The sequence below is a fragment of the Tetrao urogallus genome (assembly GCF_951394365.1).
Source record: "Tetrao urogallus genome assembly, chromosome: 19".
In the NCBI taxonomy this organism is placed as follows: Eukaryota; Metazoa; Chordata; class Aves; order Galliformes; family Phasianidae; genus Tetrao; species Tetrao urogallus.
Genome location: NC_136832.1, coordinates 4,784,622 through 4,811,204, shown reverse-complemented (window position 1 = coordinate 4,811,204; position 26,583 = coordinate 4,784,622). Strand labels below are relative to the sequence as shown.

The following is a 26,583-nucleotide window of genomic DNA, read 5'->3' as shown; positions in this document are numbered from 1 at the left end:
CTTTCATCACGAGGTCACGTACCTAGCATTGAATCTTGGTTAGTGCACTTGTGATCTGTCTTTGGGTAGTAAACTCAGCTGTCCATCACCGGATTTTCACAGGATCTCTGCCATCAGGGAACACTTAGCACACAGATTTACTTTAAAAATCCCTGGCTAGCCTTTTTTGTGAGCTATTTTGCAAAACATCCAGCTTTAGCAGTGTAGATTTGATTGACATAATAACTGTTACATAAGAGTGTGTTTGATGGCAGTTTATCATGTTTCTTTATTGACTGCATCTCTATTTTTTTTTGTTTTGTAGAAGCCACTCTTGGCCCAGAAATAACAGAGTTTATAAGTCCTGCTCCGAACACTAGCAAGGCAACGTCACTTCCAACTGCAGTGACAAACAGTACATTGTCACCAACAACTATACAGACTATATTCCCTTTAAGTTCCTCTGACAATAGTACCTCTGCTTTTGCAGATGTTTCTTGGACTCAGTTTAATATAATTATTTTGACAGTCATCATCATTGTCGTGGTCCTACTAATGGGCTTTGTGGGTGCTGTCTACATGTACCGTGAGTATCAGAACAGAAAACTTAATGCTCCTTTTTGGACCATTGAACTCAAAGAGGACAACATCAGCTTCAGCAGCTACCACGACAGCATCCCCAACGCTGATGTTTCGGGGCTGCTGGAAGATGATGGGAATGAAGTGGCACCGAACGGACAGCTGACGCTGACGACTCCCATGCACAATTTTAAAGCTTAGAAGAGGAAGCAATCCAGCTGTTCCAGAGTTGGCTTCAAGAAGTTACAGGGCTTGTTGAAGGGGTATCAGGATCCGTGCCAAGGCTCCGTGCAGAGGAATTTGCTCTTCAGATACTCTTAGCTGGGCATGCTGTAGCTTGCAGGTGAACAGGAGGAAGCTGTAGTGCCCGAACGGCAGGTAACGTGGTGAAATGCATTCAGTGTGTTGTTCTCCGTAAGGACCCACATAATTCACTGTCAGTACAAGACTCGATTATGCTGATCTTAAAATATCCTTTTTATGTAGAGGTGATGGGGCAGTGAAAGCAATGCCCCATTAATCAGAAGCTACTCTGTTTCCAGCCAACCTAACACTTATGCCTGCATCTTTAGCTTGAAAAGTAGCTTATGGATTAACAGTGGATTTTCAGGAAACAGACCTTTGTAAAGGCTTTGTATTACTTCCTGATGTGAATTTGCTTGAAAAGGAGGACAAAAAATGGGAAATGATTCTTTATTGTACTACCAAGCAAGTAGAGGAGTGAGTTGCACACTTGAACAAAAGTCACCATTAACAGTTTCCACAAAGCTGGGAAACAGGAAAAAATATCACAAAGATATTGGAGTTAGGGAGGAGAGTAAGCTTTTCCCTTTCTGAGTATTTATACAGGGTGATGATGCTATTAAAACATAGCAATCCACTTTTTTTTTTTTTTTTTCTAGAAGAGGTTAATGAACTTGTATAGTTTCTGTGCAAGGGAAGACGACAAGACATCTCAGGGTTGCTGTGTACAAATAAAAGCTAGGCTTAATACCCTACCCTGATAGCAATGGTGTGTTCTGTATATAAAATGTAATATATCTTCTTGGAGCTGTATTTGTAATTATTTGTAAAAAAAAAGACAAACAACCAAAAAAGCCAACAGCAAAACCGTGGACCCCTCCCCAACCTCCTCTGTTCCCCAGTCATATTTTATCATCTAGATTTTAATTGTACAGTGATTAGTGGCATTGTTTAAAAAGAAAAAAAAGAAAAAAAAAAAGAGGTTGTTTAAAATACTGTAAATTAGATGGCAATATTGTCAGAGCTGGGACTCTGGCAACACCCACTGCTTAAAGCTTTTCTTCTAGTGTGTCATTGAATAACTTTGTTTTTTAGAGAAAATGTGAGTGCTCCCTACTTGCATCTGTCAAATTTCCCTATTCCTTTAAATACAGAGTGAGTAGCCAGCGTTGCCACGAGTAAAGCCTGGAGGTATCCAGCAGGCAGATGTACCTTTTGGTTACTTGTTTTTAAGTCTCTGTACAAGATGCAAATACACTGGCATGGATGCATTGAGAGCCTGCTCTCAATGACTGAGCTTTCCTGAAGCTCCTCACATTTGGGATCTCGGTGCTGTTCCTCCCATTGGACATGGTGATGGCTATGGCTGGCTGCAGCCTGCTGGCTTCTCTTGAAGGATGAAGGCAAAAATTGCCTGGATTTGGGTGGAAATGGCTTTCAGTCTCAATACTCGCAGAAACCGATTTGCACTTCTGGCCTTAAAAGCTGAACGTGCACGGGTGCTTTCAGGAAATTCATGTAGCACAAGGTGGTGGAGGAGAATCAGCTGTCTAGAATTCAACAAGGTTTTATGGGTTCCCCTGAGTTTTCAGTGGGCCTGGCAGACAGAGAGAACAACAAATGGGCAGCACAGCTTGGGGAAGTCGTGCCATGGGGCACCTTGCTGGTACTGCTGGGCCAGCCCCATGTAAATCAATAGCGTGCTGCTGGATATGCACAGATATTACACCCAACTCACAGGCGACCTGCAAAACAAAGCTGCATCACTGTACGTGTTGGTGCTCTGCAAGCGACTGGTGCTGAGGAGGAATGAAGTACCTGCTAAGGGTCAGCAGGAGCTGGCTGATGCATCCTCAGAGCCCGGCAAAATAAATATTTCTCAGCGTGAGAAATGGTAGGAAGAATGTGGTGACTATTTATTTGCTGCATGGAGGCTTTTCTTATCTTTGGAGACTTTTGGGGGAGTGGGGAATAGGTGCTCTGAACACAAGCACAAAGATGCCATTTCTGCTTCAAAAGCTTGTTGCTTGATTTAAAGGTGAGGCACAGCAAGGAGGGAGAATAGCCAAGAGGATGGTGAGAAATGATGGTGAGAGGAGAATGTGGTATTGCATAGAGGAATGTGGAAGAGATCCTGCTGCCTGCTATGGGCCTGAGTGAGGTCCTGTAGTTCTGTAAATTGGCCTGAAGTTTGAGCAGTGCTACATTTAGTTATAAAATGGGGGAGGAAGGGAGGAGAAAATCTGGATATTTGCTAATCCTTGAGTTACTCTTCCAGCTTTTAAAGAGCAGAGTGGTGACAAATAGAGAATTTCCTAAAAATTGTAATTATTTGACAGTGCTCATTTTGTGATACGCTTGCACTTGGTCACTTCATAGGGTGGGGAAAGGTAATTTAGGAACTGTTAGCTTCTGGGACTAATGCTAGCAGGCAAAGTGAAGGATGGGTTGTTCACTCTAATGTTTCCAGAACATTTTAGTAGATGTTATCCTCTTTGCCACAAAACACCTCTTCCCCGGATTTGATAAGACAATAGGCTACCTTGTAACTGGAATAGGGTTTAATTTTTCTCTGGCTGTAAAAATACCAACCATCTGGTGAACTGGAGCATGAGTTCAGGTGCTGAGCCCTCCCATCCCATACACTGCAAAGGCAGATGTTTGTGTCTGGGTTGCTTCTGGCCTCCAGAACTCTTAAGAGCTTTGTGTTTTAGCCCTGAGTTTGAAAAGACGAGGAGGTCAGGATGCCTTATGCAAAGGAGGGGGATGCAGCCATGGTCTGTGGGGGTTGTACATCTGGACAAAGGGATCTAGATGGCCTCTGCAGTTGTGATGAGAAGAATGGCTGAGGTGGGGCCTGGCTGCCCAAGTTTGGACAGCAGAAGAAAGCACAGAAAGGATGTGGCAGTGGGACAGTGCTTGTCAGATTGCAAGCTGACTCAGCAGGGTGGAGCAGCCATCGCCAGCCAGCCAGAACTTTGGTGTGGAGGAATTATATTTATAAAGGGAAACCCCAGCAAAGAAAGAATAAACAGCTTCATGTTTGACTTTGATCTGAGATTAGGTTCTCCTTGCTGCCTCCGTCAATCATGCAGTCACCCCCCAGGCACTGTGGAAGGTGAAGCAAGTTACATCTCCAGTCAGCTTGGGTTGGCATCACTTGTGGATGGAGTGTAGAGCCAGAACACCTGTGCCAGGGTATGAAAGGCCACTAGGAACAGCAGCCTGCCCTATGTCACAACTTGTCTCGAAGCTTCCCAGATGCTGAGGTTTGCAAATGCCATGGGTAGATTAGCCAGAATGGACTGGGGCCCAACTCAGTGTCTGTCAGGAAAAGGCAAAGGCATCTAGATGACTTGTAGGGCTGATGTAGAAATACAGATATCTGAAGCTTTCAATTCTAATGGACCATACCGCTGTCTGGCTGCAGTGGTGTGACCACTGTGTGGAAAGGCAGTGGTGGGATGGTAAAGTAGCTGGAGAACACAGAAAAGGTACGATGAGGTGAGTAGGGGTGGGAAGCCAGCTGTGCAGGCACGATCCTCGGGGTTGTGAGGCTCTGTGGATCCAGCTGGTCTGGATGGGGTGAGTTCAGTTCCACAAATAACTGAAGGCAAGAGGATATAATGGAGCAGATAAAGGGCAAAAAGCAATGATGTGTCAAAGGCATGGGGCAGCCTGGCTGGCTCACAATTTAGGAGAGTATTTGGTAAGCAAAGTGCAAAAGTATGATTGGGTTAATGTGAGTAGATGATCTTAAATCTTAGGAACCACTGCAGCTAGAAATAACTGTGTGGAGCAGTAGCCCTGGGGAGCTGTCAGGAGATGTCATCCATTGGAATGATAATTCCCTTGGACCAGGCTGAACAAACTTAGCACACTGGATGTCTTTTTTCGAAAGAGAAGAGGATGTATTCAGCATCCTTCAGGTATCCTGGGCCAGTTAACCACTGCTATACAGTGTCTTATCATAAATGTTAAATGCAATGTAAATGTGGCAGATAATTTGCACAGTCTCCTTTAAGTAATGGATTTAAGATTGTATCCTAAAAATACATTTCTTGTTAAAATGAAGTTTTGAAATGAGCTCCCACAGGATTCTGTTCTTTGTGTGTCAGAGGAATGGATTAAAATCAGAAAAATGTGGGCCTTGTACTTGCTCCCAACTGAAACCCATCAGTCTTACTACACATCCAAATAAGGCGTCTCCTAAGCATATGCTATGCTTACAAATGCATTTCTAGGGAAAAAAAAAAGTGTATGATTTGAATATATGTCAGAATTTATACAGAAGAATGTTATTTAAAATGAATAAAAATAAATGTATATAATTTGTATCTATGCCACTTGGATTTTTGCATTTGTTTTTTGTTCATTTGAGTTCAGCAGGAGTCTTTGTACAGATAGCAATCAAAGCTGGCTTGAAACCTAAAGGAATGAATCTGATCTCATCCCAGTAATGGCATTTGTTCCAAGATAATTATTCCTTCATTATACTGCTGTATGTGAGATGAGAACTGTGGCCTAAAAATGTTTTTCAACATCAGATATTCATTAGTCCAGCTGACACCGTGTCAGATAATCCATCTAAAAAATGAGCCCTGTGATCTGTTGTGTCTGCTTATTAACCATCCCAGCTTTCAGCTTTCATTCGTGTGTTTGGTAGCTGGACAGCCAGCCCTTATTTCCCCATCATTTAATGTGATGTTCACATAGACGTATTTTGTCAGAGATCTATGCAGTCATTAAAAATGAAACCTTCAGAGCAAAGAAATTAGAAGAGGATATTGTATCGTATTTTTTCTTTGTGAGCACAATGGGTCTTTCAAAGAAAATTTACGCTTATTACACACTCTGAAATCCACATCTGTGGCATCAGCAGTGTTGGACATTTTTTTGGCCATGTCTGCAAAAGGACTTATGATAAACTTGCACTTCTTTCTCACTTGTCAGTATTATCTGTTTGATGTAAATACAAATGCTAAAGGTTAGTTACGCCTTTATGCCTGGAACGTTATGTCTAACTCTTTGACTCCTATTAAGCGAAGAACCTGAAGAGAGGTGAGCCAGCATCAATTGAGTGAACTTAAGAACTATGTGTTCATTCAAATGCTTAATTGAGCCAGAGCTATAAAAGCAAAGGCCACACTAGTGAAATTCCAGGGAGTTTATTGAGACCTGATTTGCATTAGCAGAACAGTTTGATTCTGCATGACTTAGCTGAGGAGGAATTTTGCTCAGGAGTGAGCAAAACTGAATGCTGAACTAGGTCGCCAGTGCCAAGACTTGAGGACAGCAAGCAACCCAGGTTCAGCTGATGGTGACATCCATCCTTGTGCCAGCACCATGCTTCTGCACTGAGCAGCAGGCTGTCACCTTGCTCCCTCAGACTTTGTGGTCAACACAGAATCATAAAGTGGCTCAAGTTGGAAGAGACTTTAAAGATCATCCAGTTCTGACCCTCTGCTGTGGACTGGTTGCCTCCTACCAGATCAGGCTGCCCAGGACCGCATCCAGCTTTGTTTTGAACTCCTCCAGGGATGGGGCATCCACAATTCTTTGGGCAACCTGTTCATAGATCATTCCATTGCACTGTCCATAAGTATGTATTTCTTAAACTCCCTTTAGCACTTTGTTTCTGGAGCAGTAAGAATCTCAGACTGGCTTCTGAAGTAGGAGAACACCATTCCAGCCTGGCTTGCTGGTCCAAGGATTTTCCATAATCTCCCCAAATGTACTGCTAATTAAGATAAGGTTAAATAACATTAAGAAGATTACCAGAAGTTGTTAATGGCTTTCAGGCAATACGTTTACCTTCCTTGCCTCTTGCAGTTGCAGATTTTAAAGCTTTGGGCAGTGCAGTAACCCAGGGGAGTTTTCCATCACATCTGCATATGTATTTGTGTACATCTCTGTCCATATGCTGTTGTCCATCAGACAATCATTTCATGAAGTGTTGACAAGGAGGGCCCTTCTGATTTTCTTTCATGAAGGAATATGCTGGGACTCTGCAGTCTCACCTTTGTGGCTGATGGATGGTGACTTAATGGCATGCATCAAATACATAATATCCTACTGTAACCTTAACCAACACCACACTGGTATTCTAAGTAAATATTCACTCATTTTATGAAGTGAACACTCATTTCTGCTTTGTAAGGATGTGCAGGCACACTGCAGACGGGATGAAGTGATCTTGGTGCCATCTGTAAGACCTGGTTTGCACAGTGAACTTCAGCAGGACAGAAGGTGAGGCCATTGCGAAAGGGGAGCCGGTCACATGAGGTGACAAATGTTTCTGGAAGGCAGTGAGGGAGTTGAAGGGACAGAGCATATCTTAGGACCCTTGGAGCCCAAGTGCAAAACATCAGGCATAGCTTACTGGAAAGGAGATAAGATTAAGAGCTTAGCTGTACCAAGCATGCATTTCCTTGCTTTTAGGAGCACCGACAGCTGCCCCACGTGCACTCATGTGCATCCAGAGAAGAGTGATAGAAGCAGGGATGGGCGGCTCACAACCACCACAGACGCCTGGGGCTGGGACTGGGGCACACCCAGGCTGACAGCATTCACCTGCTCCCAACAAGCACAGCTGCAGGGAGATATGCCGAGAACATAAAGCTAATCATCACAGCCCACAGTCTGTGCCAGCCCCACCGTTGGCCTATTTCCCAGCCAGGTGAGAATTCCCCTGAGGCAGCCTGGCTGGTGACTGAGGGAAACGTGACACACTTGAAAGAGCCGAGGAAACCAAACGCTGTTGCTGATCCTGAGGGGAGAGCGGTGTGTGTCCCACCCCACAGAGTGTCCTTATGTTACAGTGCCACGAAGAAGAGCGCTCGCTGTCTGGATTTCCCCACCCCTCAGGGCCAGCAGCTGCAGAAATATCCCTTTCTCACTGGGAAAATCCCAGTGCTCTGACTCAAGTCTAGAATGTCACAGGGAGGTACGTCAGTGCCACAGTCTGAAACGCTGAGGTAGATGTGTGAAGCAAAGCAAGGCCGGCCCTCTGCGTGACTACGCTCTGCCCGTGACTGCAACTTTGTCGTCAAACTCAAGTATTTCACTCTCCAAGTCTGACGCTGTAACCTCAGTAAAGACGACGGCCCGCTGTCGCCGCCTCTCTGTCTGCTTTAAAAAGATGGCGGCTCTGTCCGTCGCTGCTTCTTCCCTCACTCAAGATGGCGCCCACCGCTCTCCTCTCGTGCCTAGCTGGCAGTCACCGCCCCGCTGTGCCCTCAACCAACATGGCGCCCGCTCGCCCGCCTCCTGCCAGTACCCACAACAAAGATGGCGCCTCCCCTTTCGTTCCCATTGTGCCCTCCCCCCCGCCCTCCTCCGCGCTGCCTTCAGCGGCTTCATCTCCGTCGACGCAAAGATGGCGGAAGCGGTTGCGGCCGTTTGAATTCCAGCGGAGCCGCCAAAGCTACGCACAAAGGCGCCGGAGCCGTGGCTGGCTGCGGGCGGTATGGATTCTCTACCAGGGGAAGACGTAACGCTGCCGGTGGGCTTCGAGGGCAGGTAGGCGAGCGGTTCTCAGGGTACGCGGAGCTGAGGTAACCGGCCCGGGCTGAGGAACCGGCCCGCCGCCCCCCGTGGTGCGTGTCGGGCCTTCTTAGCGCCGTGCTTTCTCCGCAGTGTCTCCGCGCTGCCAGACATCTCCCGCGAGGGCCCGCAGCTCGAGCCGGCCGGCTGCCGAGGTGAGGCGGGGCGGCGGGCGCTGCGTGTGGGCTGCGGGTCCCGGCGGGTTGGGGGAGGTGACGGGCGCTGCGCGCTGCCTGTGTGAGGCTGCCCGGCTCCCTTCTGTCTGAACGCCGGGGATGGACTCGGCGCCTCACGCTTTATCTGCTCCCACCTTGAGAACTTTCCCCCTGTGCTGAACAGAAGCTGTAGTTAGATCTATTTTTCTAAATGACGAGGTGCCGTTACGTTCGGCATCCTTCAGGCTGGCTGACAGGAACGGAATAAAGCTTCTTTTGAGATAAAATGGCTGGAAGGTGTTACATTGAGAAGAACTGCTGGTCAAGCTGTTCTTTGTTCTGCTCCGCGAGCCTAAGGCGCGTGTTTCTGATTTGCCTTTGTTCCCGCCTGCATCCAGCGCTGTAACCCGGCTCACCTCGTTGCGCAGAAGCGGGGAATGCAGACTGAGCCAGGCTCACCAGGACCTCCTGGCTGCCAAAAGCAAGCAGTGGTGCTGCTGCTGCCAAATAATGTGACTGGGCTCGAGGAATGCAGTTTTGTGATTGTTAAGAATGTCAAAGAGTTAAAAACAGTTTGCTGGTATTGCCTGGGATGCTTTAAAGGCTGGTTACACAATGACTTTGAATGTACTTTAATGAAGTGTTTGAATTCACGTGGGTGATAGCCTAAGGCCACAGATGCCTCTTTGTACTTCGGATAACCCGAGTGCTATGAGCTGTATACATTCTTGCTATTTTCATTAAGTTTACTCTCATGGGAGCTTTGAATGGAATGGTTAGGCAGCCCTGTTAAATGCAGTTGTTGCGGAGCATGCATGCAAGCAGTTTAAATACATACGTGTTTAGAAGGCATTATGCTTTAGGAATACTGATGCTGGTCGTTTCCAACTTCTAATAGCTTAATAGGACTTCATTCTGATACTGAAGCCTGTTGCAGATGCTCTGAAGGCTTGTGTTTAGAAGTGCCTCTTGTACAGCTTAACTTTGATGTACCTCTTGATTTAAAAGTTCAAAATTCAGAGGTTTTGATAGACCAGGTATTGGGAGCAGAAAAAAATCCTGACTGTGACTAGAAGGTAATACTAAAACTCAGTGTTTCCAGAGTGAAACCTATCTTGGATTCCCCTGTCTGAACTCATTCTGTCTCTTCAATGTCCAGGTTTACCAGATGTAGCAGAAGACACAGTCTCACCAATCAGAGCTCGGACCATGAAGGACTATGAAAATGTAAGCAGGCTTTTAATGTAAGACTTAGTGACAGAGTTATGTCTAAGATAATTCTGATATGCTGGCTATGGATTGGGTGCTTTGCTTATGTCACAGGTGTGATCTGTAGGCATTTGTGCTGTCAGCTTCCATCTCTCTGCCTTCAGAACCAAAGGCAAAATATTGCTGTAAGGCAGTATAGCCAGCTGCTGCTCTTAAGTTGCGAAACAGAAATTGGCACCATCTGCTCAGAAGTAGATGCAATCACCGGAAATACGAGAGCGTAGTTTGCAAGTCTGCAGTTGATTCCTTGTATTTCAAGGAAGCATCAAATTTATCTTCATTTATACCTGCGTAGGATTTTGTGTTCACTGACTATTGCATGGTATCTTGTACATTTATGTACAAGCTTTTGTTGTAAAAGGTCTTCTATCATTGTGACAGTGCTGTAGATAAAGCTGATTTTGGTGCTTGCTGGAATACAGAGGAAATCATCAGATGCTTTTGAAGTATCAACTGCATTGAGTAAACTGTTTAAGTTACGAGCTAATTGTTTATGGCTGCTGAGTGATGTCTGTTTGGGTATAGCAGGACAACACTTCCGTAGAATTTTTTATGTTTAGCTCAAGTTTTTATGATTGCTTTGCAACTTTGTGGCTTGCTATCTTCAGGATGTGTCAAGTCTTGGTGGTTTTTAGTGTGCTTCTTACTGCACAGTATCTTACTAAGGGTAACAGTAGCACTGTTAGTAGCACTGCTTAGTCTGAAATGGGTCTTTCTTCTGAACTCTTTCAGTTTTTCTTATTTTTCCTCTGAGGAGAGAGCTGTGCTCTTTGTTTAGAAGTTAGGGCTCGCTTTGGAAAGTCTCAGTAAATAACATTTCTTACTGTTTCTATTTTGCTTTTATTTTTTGGAATATTATCTGGGGTAGGACTCTGCTTTGGCATTAGTATGTGCTTAAAGTCTTTTACTATGACATGCATAAGATCTGAGTCTAAAATATACATTCTGCAAATGGTTTGCTCTCAGCAGCATTTTCACAGGAGAAAATGTAGAAGGAAGAATCTGTTGTTGGTTATGTGTGATGGAGAAGTTCTGTTTTCCTTTTGGAGCAGGCAGAAGAATTGGTATCGTGCCTTTTACCATGGTCTGTATTGCTGAGGTGTGTTAGAGATGAGCTATGTCAGCCTGGGCCTCATATGGAAGAGGAAAGGCCTTCGTGGTGTGTACAGACCCCTTGTGTTCAGCTAAGCTGTGGGATTTCTTGGAGGTCTTTGTGGTTGCTTACAGTACCAGAATGCTCAAAAATCTCTCAAAGTACTGGCAGAAGAACCTAATGAAGGGTAATGGAGCACACCGGGGTTTCTGCTGCTCCTGTTTTTGAGATAGCAGGTAGCTGGAAGGCTAAATGTGAGAAAGGGAGCGCTCACTTTTTTGTCCTTGTACTGTTTATTAGCATCCAGGAGCCGTTAGATGTGCTTGGATTGACATCATAAGCCTGCTTTTATCCTGCCTTAAAACAAATCTGAGTTAACATGTTAAAGGCAGATACAATTCCTGATAGCTCCTGCCTGGAGATGGGTGTGCGTACATACATATGTGCATTTGCTGATCTTTGGGCTATGCTGTTTGCTCAGGATGTGAGAAGAAAATGAAGGAAGAGTGGGAAAGAACTTGGAAGGAAAGAATGGAAGAACTTGCCTTGTGGTTTGGAGAGACCAGGATGGATGTGGTGACCCTTGAAGGGGGCAGTGGGTGGACCTATGTGGGAAAGGTCTCTTTTATCTCTTTTTGGAGATGGGGAACGAAGAAAGGCAGATAATCCTGGAAGTGTTTATGATGTGTCAAGAGAAGGGGAAAGCACCAGTGACTTTGAATGCAATTACATGGACAAAAATGAAAGACTTTATTAATTGAGGACCTTGTTATGATTTATTAGATGCTCGTGAGTAGAGTTATTGGTAGCAAGTCAGGATACTTAGTAATTGTCTGTATGTGGTTCTTCGTTTGTATTTTGTGGGTGGCTTTATTTTTATATATTTATTGTTATTGCCTTTCTAAACCCATTCAGAATTGTGCTGTCTTGTAAAATGGCCTCTGCTGGCAAAAACGGTGCTGTGAAACCACAGCTCCTGTTGACAGATGCTGCTTTGCATAAAAATGGCTCTGTGCAGACTTGGAGAGGAGCTGAGCTGAGCTGGGGAAGTGGTATTTGCTACCATGGTGTCTGTGGTGTGTAATTTTCCATGCAGTGTATGACATTTTCCTCTGTTTTCGTGAAGTCTTTACTGTTTCTCCTCTTTTGTTCTTAAGTACGGACATGAAAATGTATGAAGGCATTAAGAGTGGGTCTGTAAAGGCAGAAGGAAGGCAGGAGAGTTGCCATGAAGGTTCCTTTGCGATGTGAACTTGTTCACATTTTATAGGTTGCTTTTTATTAAGCTATAACTTTTAATTGTTGCCTGCTCGAATTCACTTTGCTCAGGGGAACTGAATGTCAGAGGGAACTTATTTCACTTCTTCATTTCTAATGGTACAGTATGTTTGCTTGCCTTCTGCAAAAAGTGTGCTTACGCTCTTTGGTTTAATTCTGTTGCCACAGAAATACATGAGAATAGAGTTAAGGAACACTGAGATCTGAAATTGTTTTTGTTTGGTTGTTTCTTTTTAGCTCAGATCTGTACTGAAAGTATGAAGTGTAGCAGAAGTCCAGCTCTTATAACTTCAGTCTTTGATGTTTGGGCTTTTTCTGAATAATTTTCTGATGGCTTTAAAAACAAGTAGAACTGCAAGGTGTGCTGTCACTCGTTGCAAATAGGGCTCAATTTTTGGGAGCAAAGCTGACTAAGATGTGGAAGACAACTCTACAGCCTTGCTTCCCTGAAGAAATCATTAATTTTTGTTTATTCCAAATAAGGGCTTCAGTTTTGAGCAGCGCTGAGAGCATTGTGCTCAGTGGGGTGAATCAGAACGCTCACATCCATCCGAATGCTCTTGAATACTCCTTCCAGTTCCTCAAGGTGCCTCGTGATCCTCAGGAGGTGCCATGCTGTAAGCGGTCACTGCTTCTACGCTTACAGTTCAAGTTGCTGTTTGTGGTCTTTGGGTTGGAAGCGTAGGGATACAGAAAGGAGGGAAGGATTTGTGTGTGCATTGCTGCTGCTACTGAAGACAGCTTCTGCAGGATGTGTGGATGGGCCACAGAGCTGTTACAGTCCTCTGGATTTCTGGTTGCTTGGGTGATGCTTGCTTGTGAATAATAAAGGGCCCCTTGCTAGGCAGAGATTGCTACACTGGAAGTGCAAGTGGTGAGAGGAGTTACAGAAAAGAGTCTTCCTAGGCCTACACAAGCTGAGTATTATAAAAATTGCATTGGTAATAATTTTTACAAGTGGTGCTATACTGTTCTGGAAAAGCCTACATAAATGTTTTATTAGGAGCTCTGTAGCATATTAGATTTCCTTTTGCTGAGAGCATCTGACAGGGGTCATGAGGCTTATTTGAATGAATGTTTTATGCTTGGCCTCTTAAACCATTTCAGAGGGAAACTCTTTTTAATGAAACCATCAACTATGTTACTGCTCCTGCTAGTGCAAAAATCATAAGTCCTGAAGGACATGTATCAGAGGCCTTTTTCTCAAAGAATTGTGCTATGAAACTTATAGGGGTGCATAAAGATTTTATTGGTAGTTGATTTGGCTCTGCTGCCTTGTGTGCCTGTGGCTTTTCCTCCCATGAATGATGCTCCCATCCCATGCTTTTGCTGAGGAAATACTTCTGTTTCAACATACCTTTTCAGATTTTGCTTAAACTCTGTAGAGTGGGGAAAAAGTCCTTGTTTTAGTCTAAAAATATTCTCTTGGTTTCTCTTATAAAGCCAGACAATGTTTTAGTACTTAGAGAAGGAGTATTGTAAAGAGCACTATATGACAGCATGCAATGCTTATTAAACAATACTCTTCTATAATTATGATTTCAGTGCCAATGTATCAGAGTTTTAAGGACTGAAAATAAACATATGTATGCACACGCATGCGTGGCTCACCGTGTTGGTTGGATTCCATCCCAGTAATTGTCTTTCACAGTGGAGAGCAAAACCAAGTGGATGCAGTTCTTGCTGTTTGTTTTCGCTGATTTGAAACTCATGATGTAGTTGGCTCTTTTTCTTTCTTTCACAGCAAATCTCCGATCTGAAAAAAGAGAACTTCAACCTGAAGCTTCGTATATACTTCCAGGAAATGCGAATACAGCAGAAGTTTGATGGTCCCACAGAAGACATGTACAAAATTGTAAGTGCTTAGAATATCGTAAGATAATTATGTATCTCTGAAGAGTTTGTTTAATGGGAAAGCTGCCTGTTTTACTTCTGAATCTCTCAGCTGGAACTCTCAGTATGACTATCTTATTCTGCCCTTTGACTGTTCACTGGAGGAGTCTGCTTCCTTTCTAGCAGTTCTTTAATGGTATTTCACCAGCTCTGTGGCAGCCTGCTTATCAAAGGGGCAAACTTTCCAGTCTATGCTGAGCAGTTTCCTCTGAAGCATGTAGATGAAGTTGTGTTTGGGTTGTGTATAGCTTCTTGAATTATTGCTCTACGTACCTCTAAATCAGGAATTCATCTGTTTGGTTCCTATCGAAGTTTATAGAAGAGAAGGTGAGGTTTGGCTTTCTTATTTAAGTTTGAAGAAGGATTTGAGTCTATGCATCCGTGGGACAAGCACTTTTTTGTCTGCATTCTACAAGGCATTCATTTTGGTAATGCAGTGGCATTTAGTCTCCTGTAATTGAATGGAAAATGTAGGTTTTTTTTGGTGGTTGTCACAGTAGTTAAGTGCATAGCTGCCTAGCTAGGTCATGGTTTCAACTGAATATTGTTAATTGGTCTGTTCTGGTCTTCTACTGTATTCTGGCTTGTCTTGCAATAGCTGATGTATTGAAAATTCTGTCAGCTTGTGTGCCAAGGAGTTCTTGTATAATGTGTTTTCCCAGGCTGTAAGAAAATCATTTTAAAATGATTAAAAGCCTCAATAATTGCTATAACCAGATTTTAAAAAGAAAATCACTAGAAATTATAGCTTCCAAGCTCTAGTAACTCCCAAGTTGATTTGCACCACTTCCCACTGTAGCTCAGCATACACGTGTGCATAGACCTGCTTGAATACAGTGGTCCTAAATGCTTGGCCCTTGTAAAATGTGCTTTCATAAGCTGAAATTGCTATGCTGGCCTTATCCCAGTGATACTTTATTTGCTGTTCCAAGCAAAAGTAATTTATACGGTGACATGAACTTACCCATGTGGTGACCCCTGAGTTCTCTGCAGATGCTTTCATTCTTATGTTCTAGAACATCGAGCTGAAAGTTGAGATAGAAAGTCTGAAGCGTGATCTGCAGGAGAGAGAGAAACTCCTCATCAAGGCCTCGTGAGTACCAGTATATTAAAACTGAGTGTTGTTTAAGACTTCTAAGGTCTTGTGTCTGTTTGTATGTGTTTTTTCTTGATGCTTCTGGAACGTGAAGAGTGCAAAGTAGCATTTCAGTGTTTTAAAGTTTTTCCAGAAATTGTCCCCTGTGATGCCGGATTGACATTTTAGTTCTTACACACAATGATGTTGTCATGGAGTAACTTATACAGTGGAATGAACTTAATATTCTTTTTCAGATAAATGCAACTCCTTAGTAGAGAATGGGTTAGCATTCCTACTAGCGTTAGCATAGCTCGTATAATAACTCCCTGTAGAGCTGTTTCCTTCTAGATAGCAGTTTCAAAATGAATCCAAGCTGGCAGTAATAGCTAATGACTGCTACGCAGGCCTCAGTTGCAATGGAATTTTCTCTGTGGCTGACATTACGTGGCATTGAGCATTGAGTTGTTACTAATTACTTCTTTCAGTAGTTTGGAGTTCCAAGTAGATCCTGCAGACCTGATAAATTTCCATTTGTAGCTGTAAGAAAGTTTCATTGGACTTTGAATGGAACCTTGCATGAGTTCATAATAGAACATGGAATTTAGAGTGAAATCATAAACAAGTGCTCATCCTTTGCTTAGTGAGGAAGTATGAGAGAAGAAGGAGCTGGTAAGGAATTACTAATTACTAAAGAAGTGATTAGGAGAGGTATCTGCAGCTACGCATCTTCAGTTTATTCCAGTGCTGTTGCTTGTAGGTAACACAGCTCTATTGAAGGCTTGGTACTTTACTTGAAAGTTTTAAAAATATGCAGGAAATAGTAACTATTTTTCTTTGTGTGCTTATTCACTGTGACAAGGCTTGTGTGGAGCTCTCATTGCTGTACATCAAGCAGAGACTATACCACCAAAGTTGTTACATGCTGTGTAGATGTTTGTATTTTCGCCTTCCAGTGACAAGCAGGTACAGATAAAGTAGAAGGAACTTCTTTGTAATCTATCAGCTGCTTTCACTAAAACGTTTTCTACTTTGATATGCAATGGGATTTCTATTATATATTATGGCCTTTCAGAAAAGCAGTTGAAAGCCTGGCCCAGGGTGGTGATGCTGAAATACAGCGTGTGAAAGAGGAGGCACAAAAAAAGTTACAAGAAATGGAAGGAATCTTGACTGGCAGAATAAACCTTCTGGAGGAGGTGAGTGCCTAAAATGGAGTGAATAGTTAGGAATCTGTACTTTGTACTATTATGTGAGATTTGATACTGTGATAGGTCTGTATTTTCAAAATTGCTTCAGCTTTCACGGGGAAATAGCTAGTGCAAATGCAAGAGGAAAAGAAAAGAGGGGAAAACCAAAACAAACAGTGAAAGGGAAAGTACCATTAGCTACTCTTAAAGCACTGAACAGGAGGGTAGCAATTCTTCAGGAAATTCCTACCTTTGGATGCTGTTTGGATATGTTCATAACAGACCTTTAAGTCTTGAGTTCCAGTGAAGCAGCTTTGTTTCCAGAGCTGCAATCTCTGTTTAGAGGAAGAGGGGCTGCATTTTGGACACTTGTAAGGTCTCAGCTTCATAAATAGCTGAAACCACTCTGTAGGATCTCCTGTCATGTAGCTGACACAGTTTACTCCTGTATTTATTTCTGAGCCATTGCTGATATCTTAACAGGGGAATTGCTTCTTGTTTTTCTTGTTTTGTAGTGTATAGGCACCACGAGGAAAAGAATTGTCTCCGTATGAATAACATGCTTGCTCAGAAGCAAGGAGACTTCTCTTCCTTGTAAAGAACAAATCAGATATTGAATGGCCTGTGCTGGCTGGAAATATTTAAGCTCTATAAATAAATTCATAGTTGTTTTGCATCATTGAGTGCGTATACTTAGGTAAAGGATTATGTAACTGTATCTTTTGAGAGAATAGAGATCTGGTGCTCTTTTGTGAGTAAATAAATAGGACAAGGTTAAGCTCCAGTGTTTACTTTTCAGTCTCTAAAGAACGATTTGGTCATAGAAGATATTGTAGCAGGCTCATAATGCTATTTTCTATCGGATTAAGCAGTGAGCTCCTTCAGAGCTGAGCTGTGGGGATTCACCACGACCTTTTCTTTAGCAGAACTGGGGTTTCTCAAAGCATTCCTTGTGCTATTGCCGAGGTAGAAAATATCCCAAATTACTGATTGTAAAAGAAAATGATTGATCAGACTGGCGTTTCCTAAATCTGACATGTAGAGTAGCAGACATTATCTCACAGTGCTATAGCATTTTCTGTAGCCTGAAGGTAGGGTTGGCCTCGGATATGAATTTTATTATGCTGGTGAATGTAAATACTGCAGAGCAGTATTAGTCTCTTGCTCGTGTAATGCTGTATAGGTACACAGATCCAGGTGTGAATTTCCACTGGAGTTTTTCTCTGAAAGATGAGTGCTGATGGGGAGGGGAGAGGAGCAGTGAATTCTAGTGGAGAAGGGCTTTTTCTTCACACCCCATTCCTCAAGAGATCATCTTTGGAGGGGAGGGGGTTACTTGTTAGGCTTTCAGGGAGGCTGATAGATCACAGAAAGCAAAACTCAGCGAGCACAGCAGGGAAGCTTACCACAGAAAAATGAAGATCTGAAACAAATGTTATGCAGTATGTGACAGGTTGCTTTTGTGCATTTTTGTTTTGTTGGTGGCTTTTTGTTCCAGTCAACTTCTAGTGATCCAGCTCACTGGGCTGGGGAACGTCTGGGTGTTTCCTCTATTTCTGTTGCTGTCCAAAGGAAACTTGATTTGTGCTCTACCAATGCTTAATCAATCATCTTGGAGTTCCAGTCAGCTACAGTGAGGCTGTGAACATTGATTTTTATCCCTGATTGAATAAAACCTCCTTTAATTTCCGTCTGTTTCTTACGGTGGTGGGAGGATAGTGGGGTAGAGTCAAATTATTTTAAAGCAAATTATCATTGCTAAATCTAAAGCCATAGCACAGGGGCACTTCTGTTTCTATTTCTGCTGTTGGGTAGGGAATTTGATTTCTACTTTGAAATGAACTTCCCTTCTTTATGTACCACAGCAAATTGATTAACCTGAACTTTTCATGTCTGTATTTTCAAGGAGTGTTTGCAAAGTGATTTGCTTGAGATAATTTATCAGTGCATGAAAAACTTCTGTGAGCATTTTGTTCTTATAGGCATCAAAATGTTGTGGTTTTTTTTTGTTTTTTTGTTTTTTAAATTATTTTAACTACAGAATCTTAAAGCTGCCCAAGAGGAGGTGGAGAAAGCCATTGCAATGGCAGAGAAGGAGAAAGCATTGAGAATTGTTGCTGAGCAGAAACTATCTTCACTTGCAAACATTCCTGCAAAGGATCTGGATATGATTGCAGGAGCTGAGAAGGACAGGTCAGGACACTTGCTGGTGATATTTCTAACCAGATGAAAGTTCTTTTACTGTTGAAGTGCAAAGAGACAGCATGGGTACAGACTGTAATGATTTGATCCTTTCCTGAGATAGATGAGTGTTACTAGATATCCTATCAGCTTGTAAATGAGTGCAGCAACCGGTTTACATGTTGCATGACAGCAAAATCTTTAAAAGATGTCTGAAAGTGTAAAAGAATCAATGTGCATGTGACATGGTGTCCTGCTTTAAAGCTTTTTTGTGACTGCTTTCTTGTCTTCTACTTCCTGCTTTTGAGCCATTGCTTAAGTAGAGATGCACTCTTATGTCTGTGTTCGCTTGCAGCTTTCGTAGTGCTTACATGCACTTCAGTCTTGGTGTATCTATTGAGGTTGGTAAAATCTAATGGGAAAAGGAAAATGTGAGCTGTATGGCTTTGATTATGCTTTGCAAAGCCTTGGTTTGGCTTAGTTTGGCAGGTAGTTGAAAAGATGCCCGAGTTGTTCTTCAGGCAGGGGGATGTGTACAGTCAGATCTCAACGCTTGGAGGGCTGATTTTATTTTTTAAATATATTTAGGATAAAATCTTGTTAACCCAGTAAAGCTTCTGTAACTTGGGTATGTAAGCCTGGGGAGGACATGAGAAGAATGTTATAATTTGTAATGCTTTGGAGTATCCTTTCCTGTCCTTTTCTCACTGAATCCTGAAGTTAGCTGCTGAGTCACTGCATAATTGGTCTGCCCTGGTAATGGTAAGATATGTTGGCCTGAGGCTTTCATTTATCAATTTAATGGTACAGTAGGACCAAAGTGAAGTTTGTAGTGTTTGTCAGCCAGCTTTTATGTAAACGTACAGATTGAAAACTGCCGATCTGAACTGCAGTATCATAATCTGATGAAATCGTTCTTACTGCACGTTAAATGATACTGCAGTGATTGTAACTTGGCTGTTAGGCAGTCTTCTTCCCTTTGCCTTTATTTTCCCTGTCCTCTTTCAGTCTCTTAGACCTCTGTGTGTACGTGGTTGCTCTCCTGAGTGATACAAGCTGAAGGAGTGTGTTACAAAAGCAACCCCTTTCCAATGTACTTCAGTTTCCAGCTCTAGAGCTTGTGTGAAAACAGTGCTTCAAGCGTGGTTAGAAATTGTCAGTACTGAATCACTGAAATTAAGGCTGTGTGGAGTAAGGAGCTCTTCTGGTGATCTGTACTGGCAGGATCCCCTGTCACTCTATGCTGACATGTCTGAGTATTTACAGAATCAGAAAAATAGTGCTGATGGAGGAAGGCATTTGATTCCTTGAAGTGAACAAAGTACTAACGTGCGACACTTCAAACTGATCTGAAAGTAGCACATAGGGAGTTGGTGCTGTATTAAAAAGATCCTTTTGCCATCTGGGTTGCAAAACACTAAGATCACAGCTGGCATCTTATGCCAGAAAGTTTTCAGGTATAACCCTTACGTCTGTCAAAAGATGGTAGCATTGATTTTAATTAATCAAGACTGGAGGTGCTGAGATGTGTATCTGACTGATGGAGGTAGCCATGGCCTAATTTTGAGGAGGTTGTGTGGAACTAGGATCAACTTTAGCCACAAATACAAGTGATGGTACTTGAGGGACCCCTTCATGATGGTACGTAATGATGTGTGTAGGAAGTGGAATGCATTGATAAGCTTTTGTGTATAGGATAATGGAAACAAAATGTTGAAGCTTTAAGCATTTATGTTTAAAATAGTTTTGGAGGAAAAGAAAAATGAGTGCTTTGCAGATAGCTCAAATGTGTTTGTTGCTTGCTTCAAGTGAATGGCAGCTTTTCTAGCTTCTCTGGAGGAGGGCGGGTTGTGGAAAGAAAGGCTTCCTCAAGTTCTACAAGTATTGTCTGGAGTCTTCAGCTAGGAGAGCTGCCTGCAAGATGTACTGCAATAACTGTAGAATTGCTGGTAGATCGTGCAAGATTAACATGAAAAATCTTACAATTTTAGACTTATAGAGCAACTGAATCTGACTTTGAAAAGTAAAGAAGCTGCAATTCAACATCTTGAAGAAAACTCTCAGTGCGGACCTGGTGATGGGAGCTTAGCAGAGAAAATTGAAGAAGCTACCATTGCTTTGAGGCGTGAAAAAGACAGTGAGATAGAGGTGAGGAAACTGTTGCACAGAGTAAATCTGGTAAATCTCACCTGGTCTGGGATTCTCAAGGCTTTGTGCATGGCAGTATGTGAGTGACTTAATATTACAAAATCCTCCACGTTTATTCCTTTCTCCCTTTTTCATCCCCTAAACATTCACTGTTTATACTGAGTTTTGGCAGCCAGTATTCATTGTTACCAGCCATGCTTATCATTCTTTCAAAGAGAGATAATTTCCCTCTACTTTATACTTGTTTTGTCATAGATGCTGTGTAATTGCTTTACAGAAGTATGTATTTTAAAGAAAAGCTAAATGTTACTAGATCCCCACCAGTAGATGACAGAACTTTTACAGTACTGTAAGTTAAGAGTGTGACCTGAGAGTTTGTTTTAGGGAGATATTTCTGTACTCTTGTTTGGAGGAAAAAGCTTTATTGAAGGAGATAAGTGTTAAAAGATTGTGGTGAAATAAAGTGAAAGCATTGCTGTTAGCTTACAAAAAGTTCCAAAAGTTGTCATTGCATTTCTGTTGTCTCTTTAAGAGGAGAGCAGATACCTTGACAGCTTAAAAGCAGGAATAAGTCTGAAGCCTTGCTTTACTCGGTTGTTTGCTTTTCCATTGGTTATTCACACTAACAAAACAGGAAGAAAAAAAGAAATTATGGAGGCTGTTGTGCTTCTGAGAAAGATTTATCTCTTTTTTTGGGGGGGACGACGACGATGACAACTTCATAACAATCAGCACAGAAACACCTTTTTGTTTCTGTCAGGAATAGATGAGAGCCTTCTTCAACTGAACTGAATTAGAACTTCACTTCTGGGTCTTACTGGAGTGAAATCAATGTGTCAGGAAGGACTATCCTAGATCCACAAGATTATTTTGTGTCAAGGTGAAAGCGGAGTCATCTTTAATCATTTCCAAGCAAATGGACAGGCTATCATCCTTTTGGGCTATAGAACTAGAGAAAGAAAGCTGAACGTGTTTGGTGCACAGCTCCATTTTTATATAGGATTACTCCTCTTTGAAAACCGATCTTCCCCAGAGAAAAGCGCTAATTAAAATCTGTGTTAAAAGGATCCTGCTGACGTGGCTAAGTGTCAAAAAAATGCACTTTTATTAGCTTACCAAGTAGAATTGTCCTGTCTCTCATTGAAGAACGCTGTTTTCTTTCATACCATGCCCAGATACATCTGTAAGCTACCAGGAACCAACTATGCATTCCTGTCTAAATGTTGACTGTAGTGCAGTTCTGAGACACATACAGAGTGTTTTTCCTCAAAGTTCTTTTTTTTTTTTAGTTTTAATGCTTAATGTGTTGCTTCTGTGTTTAGAATCAATGTACCTGTTTTGTTTTGATAGGCTATTAAGATGGAACTTAAAAATGAGAGAAATTCCTTTGAAAAAAAAATCCAGGTAAGTCCTAGTTGTCTTTCTGTATTTTTTGCTCCATGCAGCGTGTTTTGGGATATCTTCTGTTATACATTCATAAATATGGAGAAGTCTTGGCTAGGGAAGTAGTGAAGCAACTCCTTTGGTTATTCTTTTTTTCCGGTGGCAGGAAGGATTCCCCTTGTTTTTAAAGCAGTTTTCAGTGAAGCTGAAAGGCACTCATGAAATATTAAAGCTCTGTGGCTGGTACTCATGGCCAGCACATCATTAGGTTTCTTTTACTATATTCCAGGCTTATCTTTAAGATGATGACTTGTGTTTGGGATGTATTTAATATTAGTAATTTGAATTATAAGATATAAGAACTTACAGTCTCTACTTATTAATCTGCTGCTACAGCATCTCTCAGTAAGAAGTTAATGCAACTTGCTCATAATCTAATTTAGTCTCTCGAAGAAGAGTTGCAAGAGAGGGAAAATGAGCTTGCTGTTGAAAAGAAGAATGGCTTGAAAAGGGATAAAACCATTCAAGGGCTAACTGTTGCACTAAAAGCAAAGGAAAAAGAGGTATGATGGCTATGATCTTGCTTGTTTTTAGATCCATTGCTGAATGTGTGTGCATGATGTACCTGTGTCAGGGATTGTTTTCTCTCCCTTTAACTGTTTAGGAAGCTTCTAGTAGATTCTAAATTGCTGCTGTCATGCATGTAAGCAGTTCTCTTTGTTATCTATAGCTTTGGGCCTTCAGCTGGAGGGGAGAGGAAAAAGGTACTTAACTGATGCTTTCTCCTTAAGAACTTAGAGGAAAAATGATTTCATTTAAACACTGCTGTTTATCAGCTCTGAGAGCCACTTAAAAGGTATGAGAAGTATTTTTTTGTTGTTGAGTGAGTAGAGCTGTCATAAAAAAAGGTGAAATAGTAGGTCAGTGTCAGACGAAATTCGAATTTTATGGAGGAGAGGGAAGTGTTTAACTTGAGTGATAGGAGCGTAGTGAGTAGGGTGTGAGGCAAGAGTTTCTTTATGTGGGCTTTATTATGATGCATTTGATCTTAAGAAATCTTTGTTTTGCGTAGTTGGCTGGATGGATAATGAGGTGGTGGGATGGCTGTTACTGAGTCGCCATCCCTTGAAAATGACTTTGTGTAGTGTTCATTTTACTTTACTTAAAGAATGAAGAACTTGCTTCTGAAATTGAAGCTCTCAATACTTCGTTGGCTAAGGCAAGAGAGGCAACTCATCAAGCACACATCCAAAAATTCAAGGTAAACAAGCAGCTAATATGGCTTTCCCTTTCTCTGCACCTTCCTTCTCTGTATTTCCACATAACGTGTATTACTTTGTGTTTGAAAGTAAAGGATTGGAAAATAGTTTAAAGAATTGGTATTTTTGAATGTTCTTTTTTTTTTTTTTATGTAACACATTTTGCCCAAGGTAATTGTTTAAATGATTGAATCTTAGGATATCAGACTTCTTGGTTAATTTTCTTCTTCTATAACAACTGAGAACTAAGTAAGAAATACGTAGAAGCACGAGTTGAAGATAAAGGTGCAATAACGTGTGGAGTTGAGATTATACTGAGGTCTCTAAATTGAATGTTTCTGTTGTTCTTCAAAAACTGCAGTAACAGCTCACCCTTCCACATCAGCAGTTAAAAAGGACCTGAGATGCTTGTTTGTAGTTGTATTTCTTCATATAATCAATGTGAACTCACTGTTTAAAAAAATAATCATCTTTCTGCAACATCAGTTTCACTTTTGTATGTGCAAGGGAGAGATGACTTCGTGATGATAACGAGTGTAATATGTAAAACAGGAGGAAGTAAAAAATTGTCTTTCAAAACAGACCACATAATGTATACCAGCTAATCTTAAACAGAAGCCTAGAGAAAGGTAGACTTGCTACTTTCAGTAATTAGTATTAATGGCAGTAACGACTCCCATTATGATGATTGTTCATCATTTGCTCTCAAATCAGTGGAAATGGAAGAGGTTGATATGTTTGCTTCTGCAGTATTCACCTAAGCTTTGTAACTGTCTGTATTGGGTTTTGATTTCAGTATCTAATTGAAACAATAGTGTTTAGTTCTCATAAAGCACCTCCACTTTTTTTTTTCCAAAAGAGGTTTATTTCACATGAACCTGAATTTAGGTGTACAATACTGAAACAAGTACATCCTGTGTTGTCTCTGAGCCACTTTGTCCTCTGTGTGAAACTGTAGGGCTTTTTTTTTTTTGATGTTTAATACCACACAATTACTGCTTTATGAAATATTAGTCTAATTTAACCCTATGATTTTTGAGCTTGATTATTTTTGAGTTCTGGGTTTAAAAAATGTGCAACTAATCCTTCCTGCCCACAAACCCATGTTGCACAGTGTGTGACAGAGCAGGCCTTCCTCATTACTCTGCTCCTTAGCTGCAAACTTGAGGGCAGTTCTCTGTGAGTAGATCATAACCTCAGCTCCTGCCCCCTTGTTGTGAAATGGTGGCCTGTTGGAACAGAATGTGAGAGGGAAGAAATCACACTTGGTATTTTATATACCGCATATGTGTATGATTTGATAACTTCTTGGCCTAGTCTGGATTCAAACTGACCCTGAAATAGCAATTTTATGTAATGAGAGCTTTGGGAATCAATAATAATACAGTCTCATTTATGCTGTGGATTCCTTTGCATGTCAGCCTTCATCTAATTTTTACTTATCTGAGACTTTGTCTTATGTTAGATGTCACTGAAAGCTTTGTTACGTTGGATACTTGAGACAATGTTTAGTATAATGTTGGTGTGTTATTTGGGTGACTCACTGTATTTTGGTATCAGAAACTTAAAGTGGTAGAATGAGTACATGTGGGGAAAGCAACAGCAGTAAAACTTGCAGGTTGTACAAAGTACCTGCATAGGCTTTGACTGCTGCTTTATGTTTCAGGGTGCTGAGGATTATCAAGCTCTCCTGATGGAAAAAGAGACCCTCTTAGCAGAGCTGCGTTCAGAAAACCTCACAAAGGATGCTGAGAATCGTAAACTACAACGGAGGATTAAAAGGACTGATCAAGAGCTAAATGATCTGAATTTAGAAAGAGAGAAAATGGAGAAGGAGCTGGATGAAGCACAGCTGCAGAAGAGCAGAAGTGACAAAACCATTAATGTTATTATCATTTTTTTTCCTTCATTAAGTTTAGAAATGCTGTGTTTGCATGTTACAACCATACCCTTTTCTAACAAATTTAAATTTTTAACTGGTGCTTTTTTGGAGAGGCAAATGTATTTGCTCAGTGTTCAGAAGAATGTGGCCAGGAAGACCAAGGAAAATTCTGGCACTTAGTCTGCACAGAAAAGTATTTTTTAAATCTTACTTTGATAGCCTTGGTTATGTCATAGCTAACTAAAATGGTTAGCCTTTATAAGCAGTGAATGGTAGCTGTTTGCTACCATTTTCTGATTGCAGTCTGAACATGCCTGATGCAGATGTATATGTTATTTCTGCTGTATTTACTATGTTACATATCTCCTTTGTCTTAAATTGCAGTATATGTAAGTTCTAATGCAGTGCAAGAATAAGAAGCCTGTTGTTGCAGCCTGAAACTTCAGCTTGCTTTTCACTATCGTAGCTTGGTCGCTGTAAAAGCTGTATAATTAGTAGTAATTTTTGCTTGTAAAATCCCCAAACCACAACTTGCTGTATATAAGAAAAAAGGTGTATCTGTTCCTTAATCTTAATATTCTCTTCAGGGCTTTCTTGAGATGTGAGGGTAGATGTCTTGACAAGCTCTTTTTCCAACCTGCACACCTCATGCAACAAAGCGGATGGTTGGGCTGAACTCTTTTCTTCCTTTTGAAGAAAGATGCACATTCTGCTGAGTGCAGGCATTAAATACTTCTCACCTCTCTTGCAATGCAGATTTTTCTTTCCTAAGGGCAGCACCTGCATGATGGGCAGACTCCTGCCTGGCTGCGAAGGCTGATAGTTTTCAATTAAAAATTAGCCTCTTTCTACCTTAAATAACATAAAAGATCAAATGAGCTTGTACTTCTTTAGTTTATATCTTGCCCTAATTATTGAATAAGGACTTTATTAAATACAGTGTGTAGATATGGAAATTGCTGCCCTTGCAATATCGCTTAAAACCAGTAGAGGGATCTCTTTACCTACAAAGAAAGAAGATCTTTTCCCCCCAGCCTGCTGTATTTATTTAACTTACAGTTTGGGTTGATTGTCAGCTGTGGTTAGGCTCCTGTCACACGGTCTTTATCTTTGCTACGCTTTGAAATTTCTTCTGGGTGTTGAGGTTAAGGGGAGAAGGAACAGATAGCTGTAAAACAGCCACAAAGAACATATTTTATTGATTTAAGTATTTTGTCTTTAACTGTCTTCTCTATTCAGAATCTTTTTTCATCTTTAAGGGGAGCTAGAATATAAATCTGTATGGGAAAAGCACGAAAAATAGGACTGAGTAGGGATTTGCCAGGGGATTCAAAGTTACTGGTATTACAGAAATCTATTTGACTCCATTATGTCCAAGTTTTTCATGTAAATGACTGGTTCCTTGGGGAAAAGCGTTCCTGTCAAAAGATG

General features: G+C 41.6%; 2 protein-coding genes across 2 annotated transcripts in view; both read left to right on the top strand.

Moving 5' to 3' along the window:
* The window catches only part of MEGF9 (multiple EGF like domains 9), a gene marked incomplete at both ends in the record, with an annotated part of 32,382 nt that extends 31,623 nt beyond the window's left edge, over positions 1–759 (top strand). Inside the window, one exon of the mRNA XM_079544691.1 lies at positions 305–759. Within this exon, the coding sequence (XP_079400817.1) occupies positions 305–759 (455 nt within the window). The remainder of the gene's footprint in view (positions 1–304) is intronic.
* A 7,162-nt stretch (positions 760–7,921) lies between these two features.
* Positions 7,922–26,583, top strand: part of CDK5RAP2 (CDK5 regulatory subunit associated protein 2) — a gene marked incomplete at its 3' end in the record, with an annotated part of 72,142 nt that continues 53,480 nt past the window's right edge. Inside the window, 15 exon segments of the mRNA XM_079544840.1 lie at positions 7,922–8,099; positions 8,102–8,125; positions 8,127–8,259; positions 8,262–8,322; positions 8,440–8,501; positions 9,661–9,728; positions 13,886–13,996; positions 15,051–15,127; positions 16,185–16,308; positions 18,341–18,492; positions 20,472–20,628; positions 21,979–22,032; positions 22,455–22,574; positions 23,180–23,272; positions 24,937–25,155. Of these exon segments, the coding sequence (XP_079400966.1) occupies positions 7,983–8,099; positions 8,102–8,125; positions 8,127–8,259; positions 8,262–8,322; positions 8,440–8,501; positions 9,661–9,728; positions 13,886–13,996; positions 15,051–15,127; positions 16,185–16,308; positions 18,341–18,492; positions 20,472–20,628; positions 21,979–22,032; positions 22,455–22,574; positions 23,180–23,272; positions 24,937–25,155 (1,572 nt within the window). The 5' untranslated portion in view covers positions 7,922–7,982.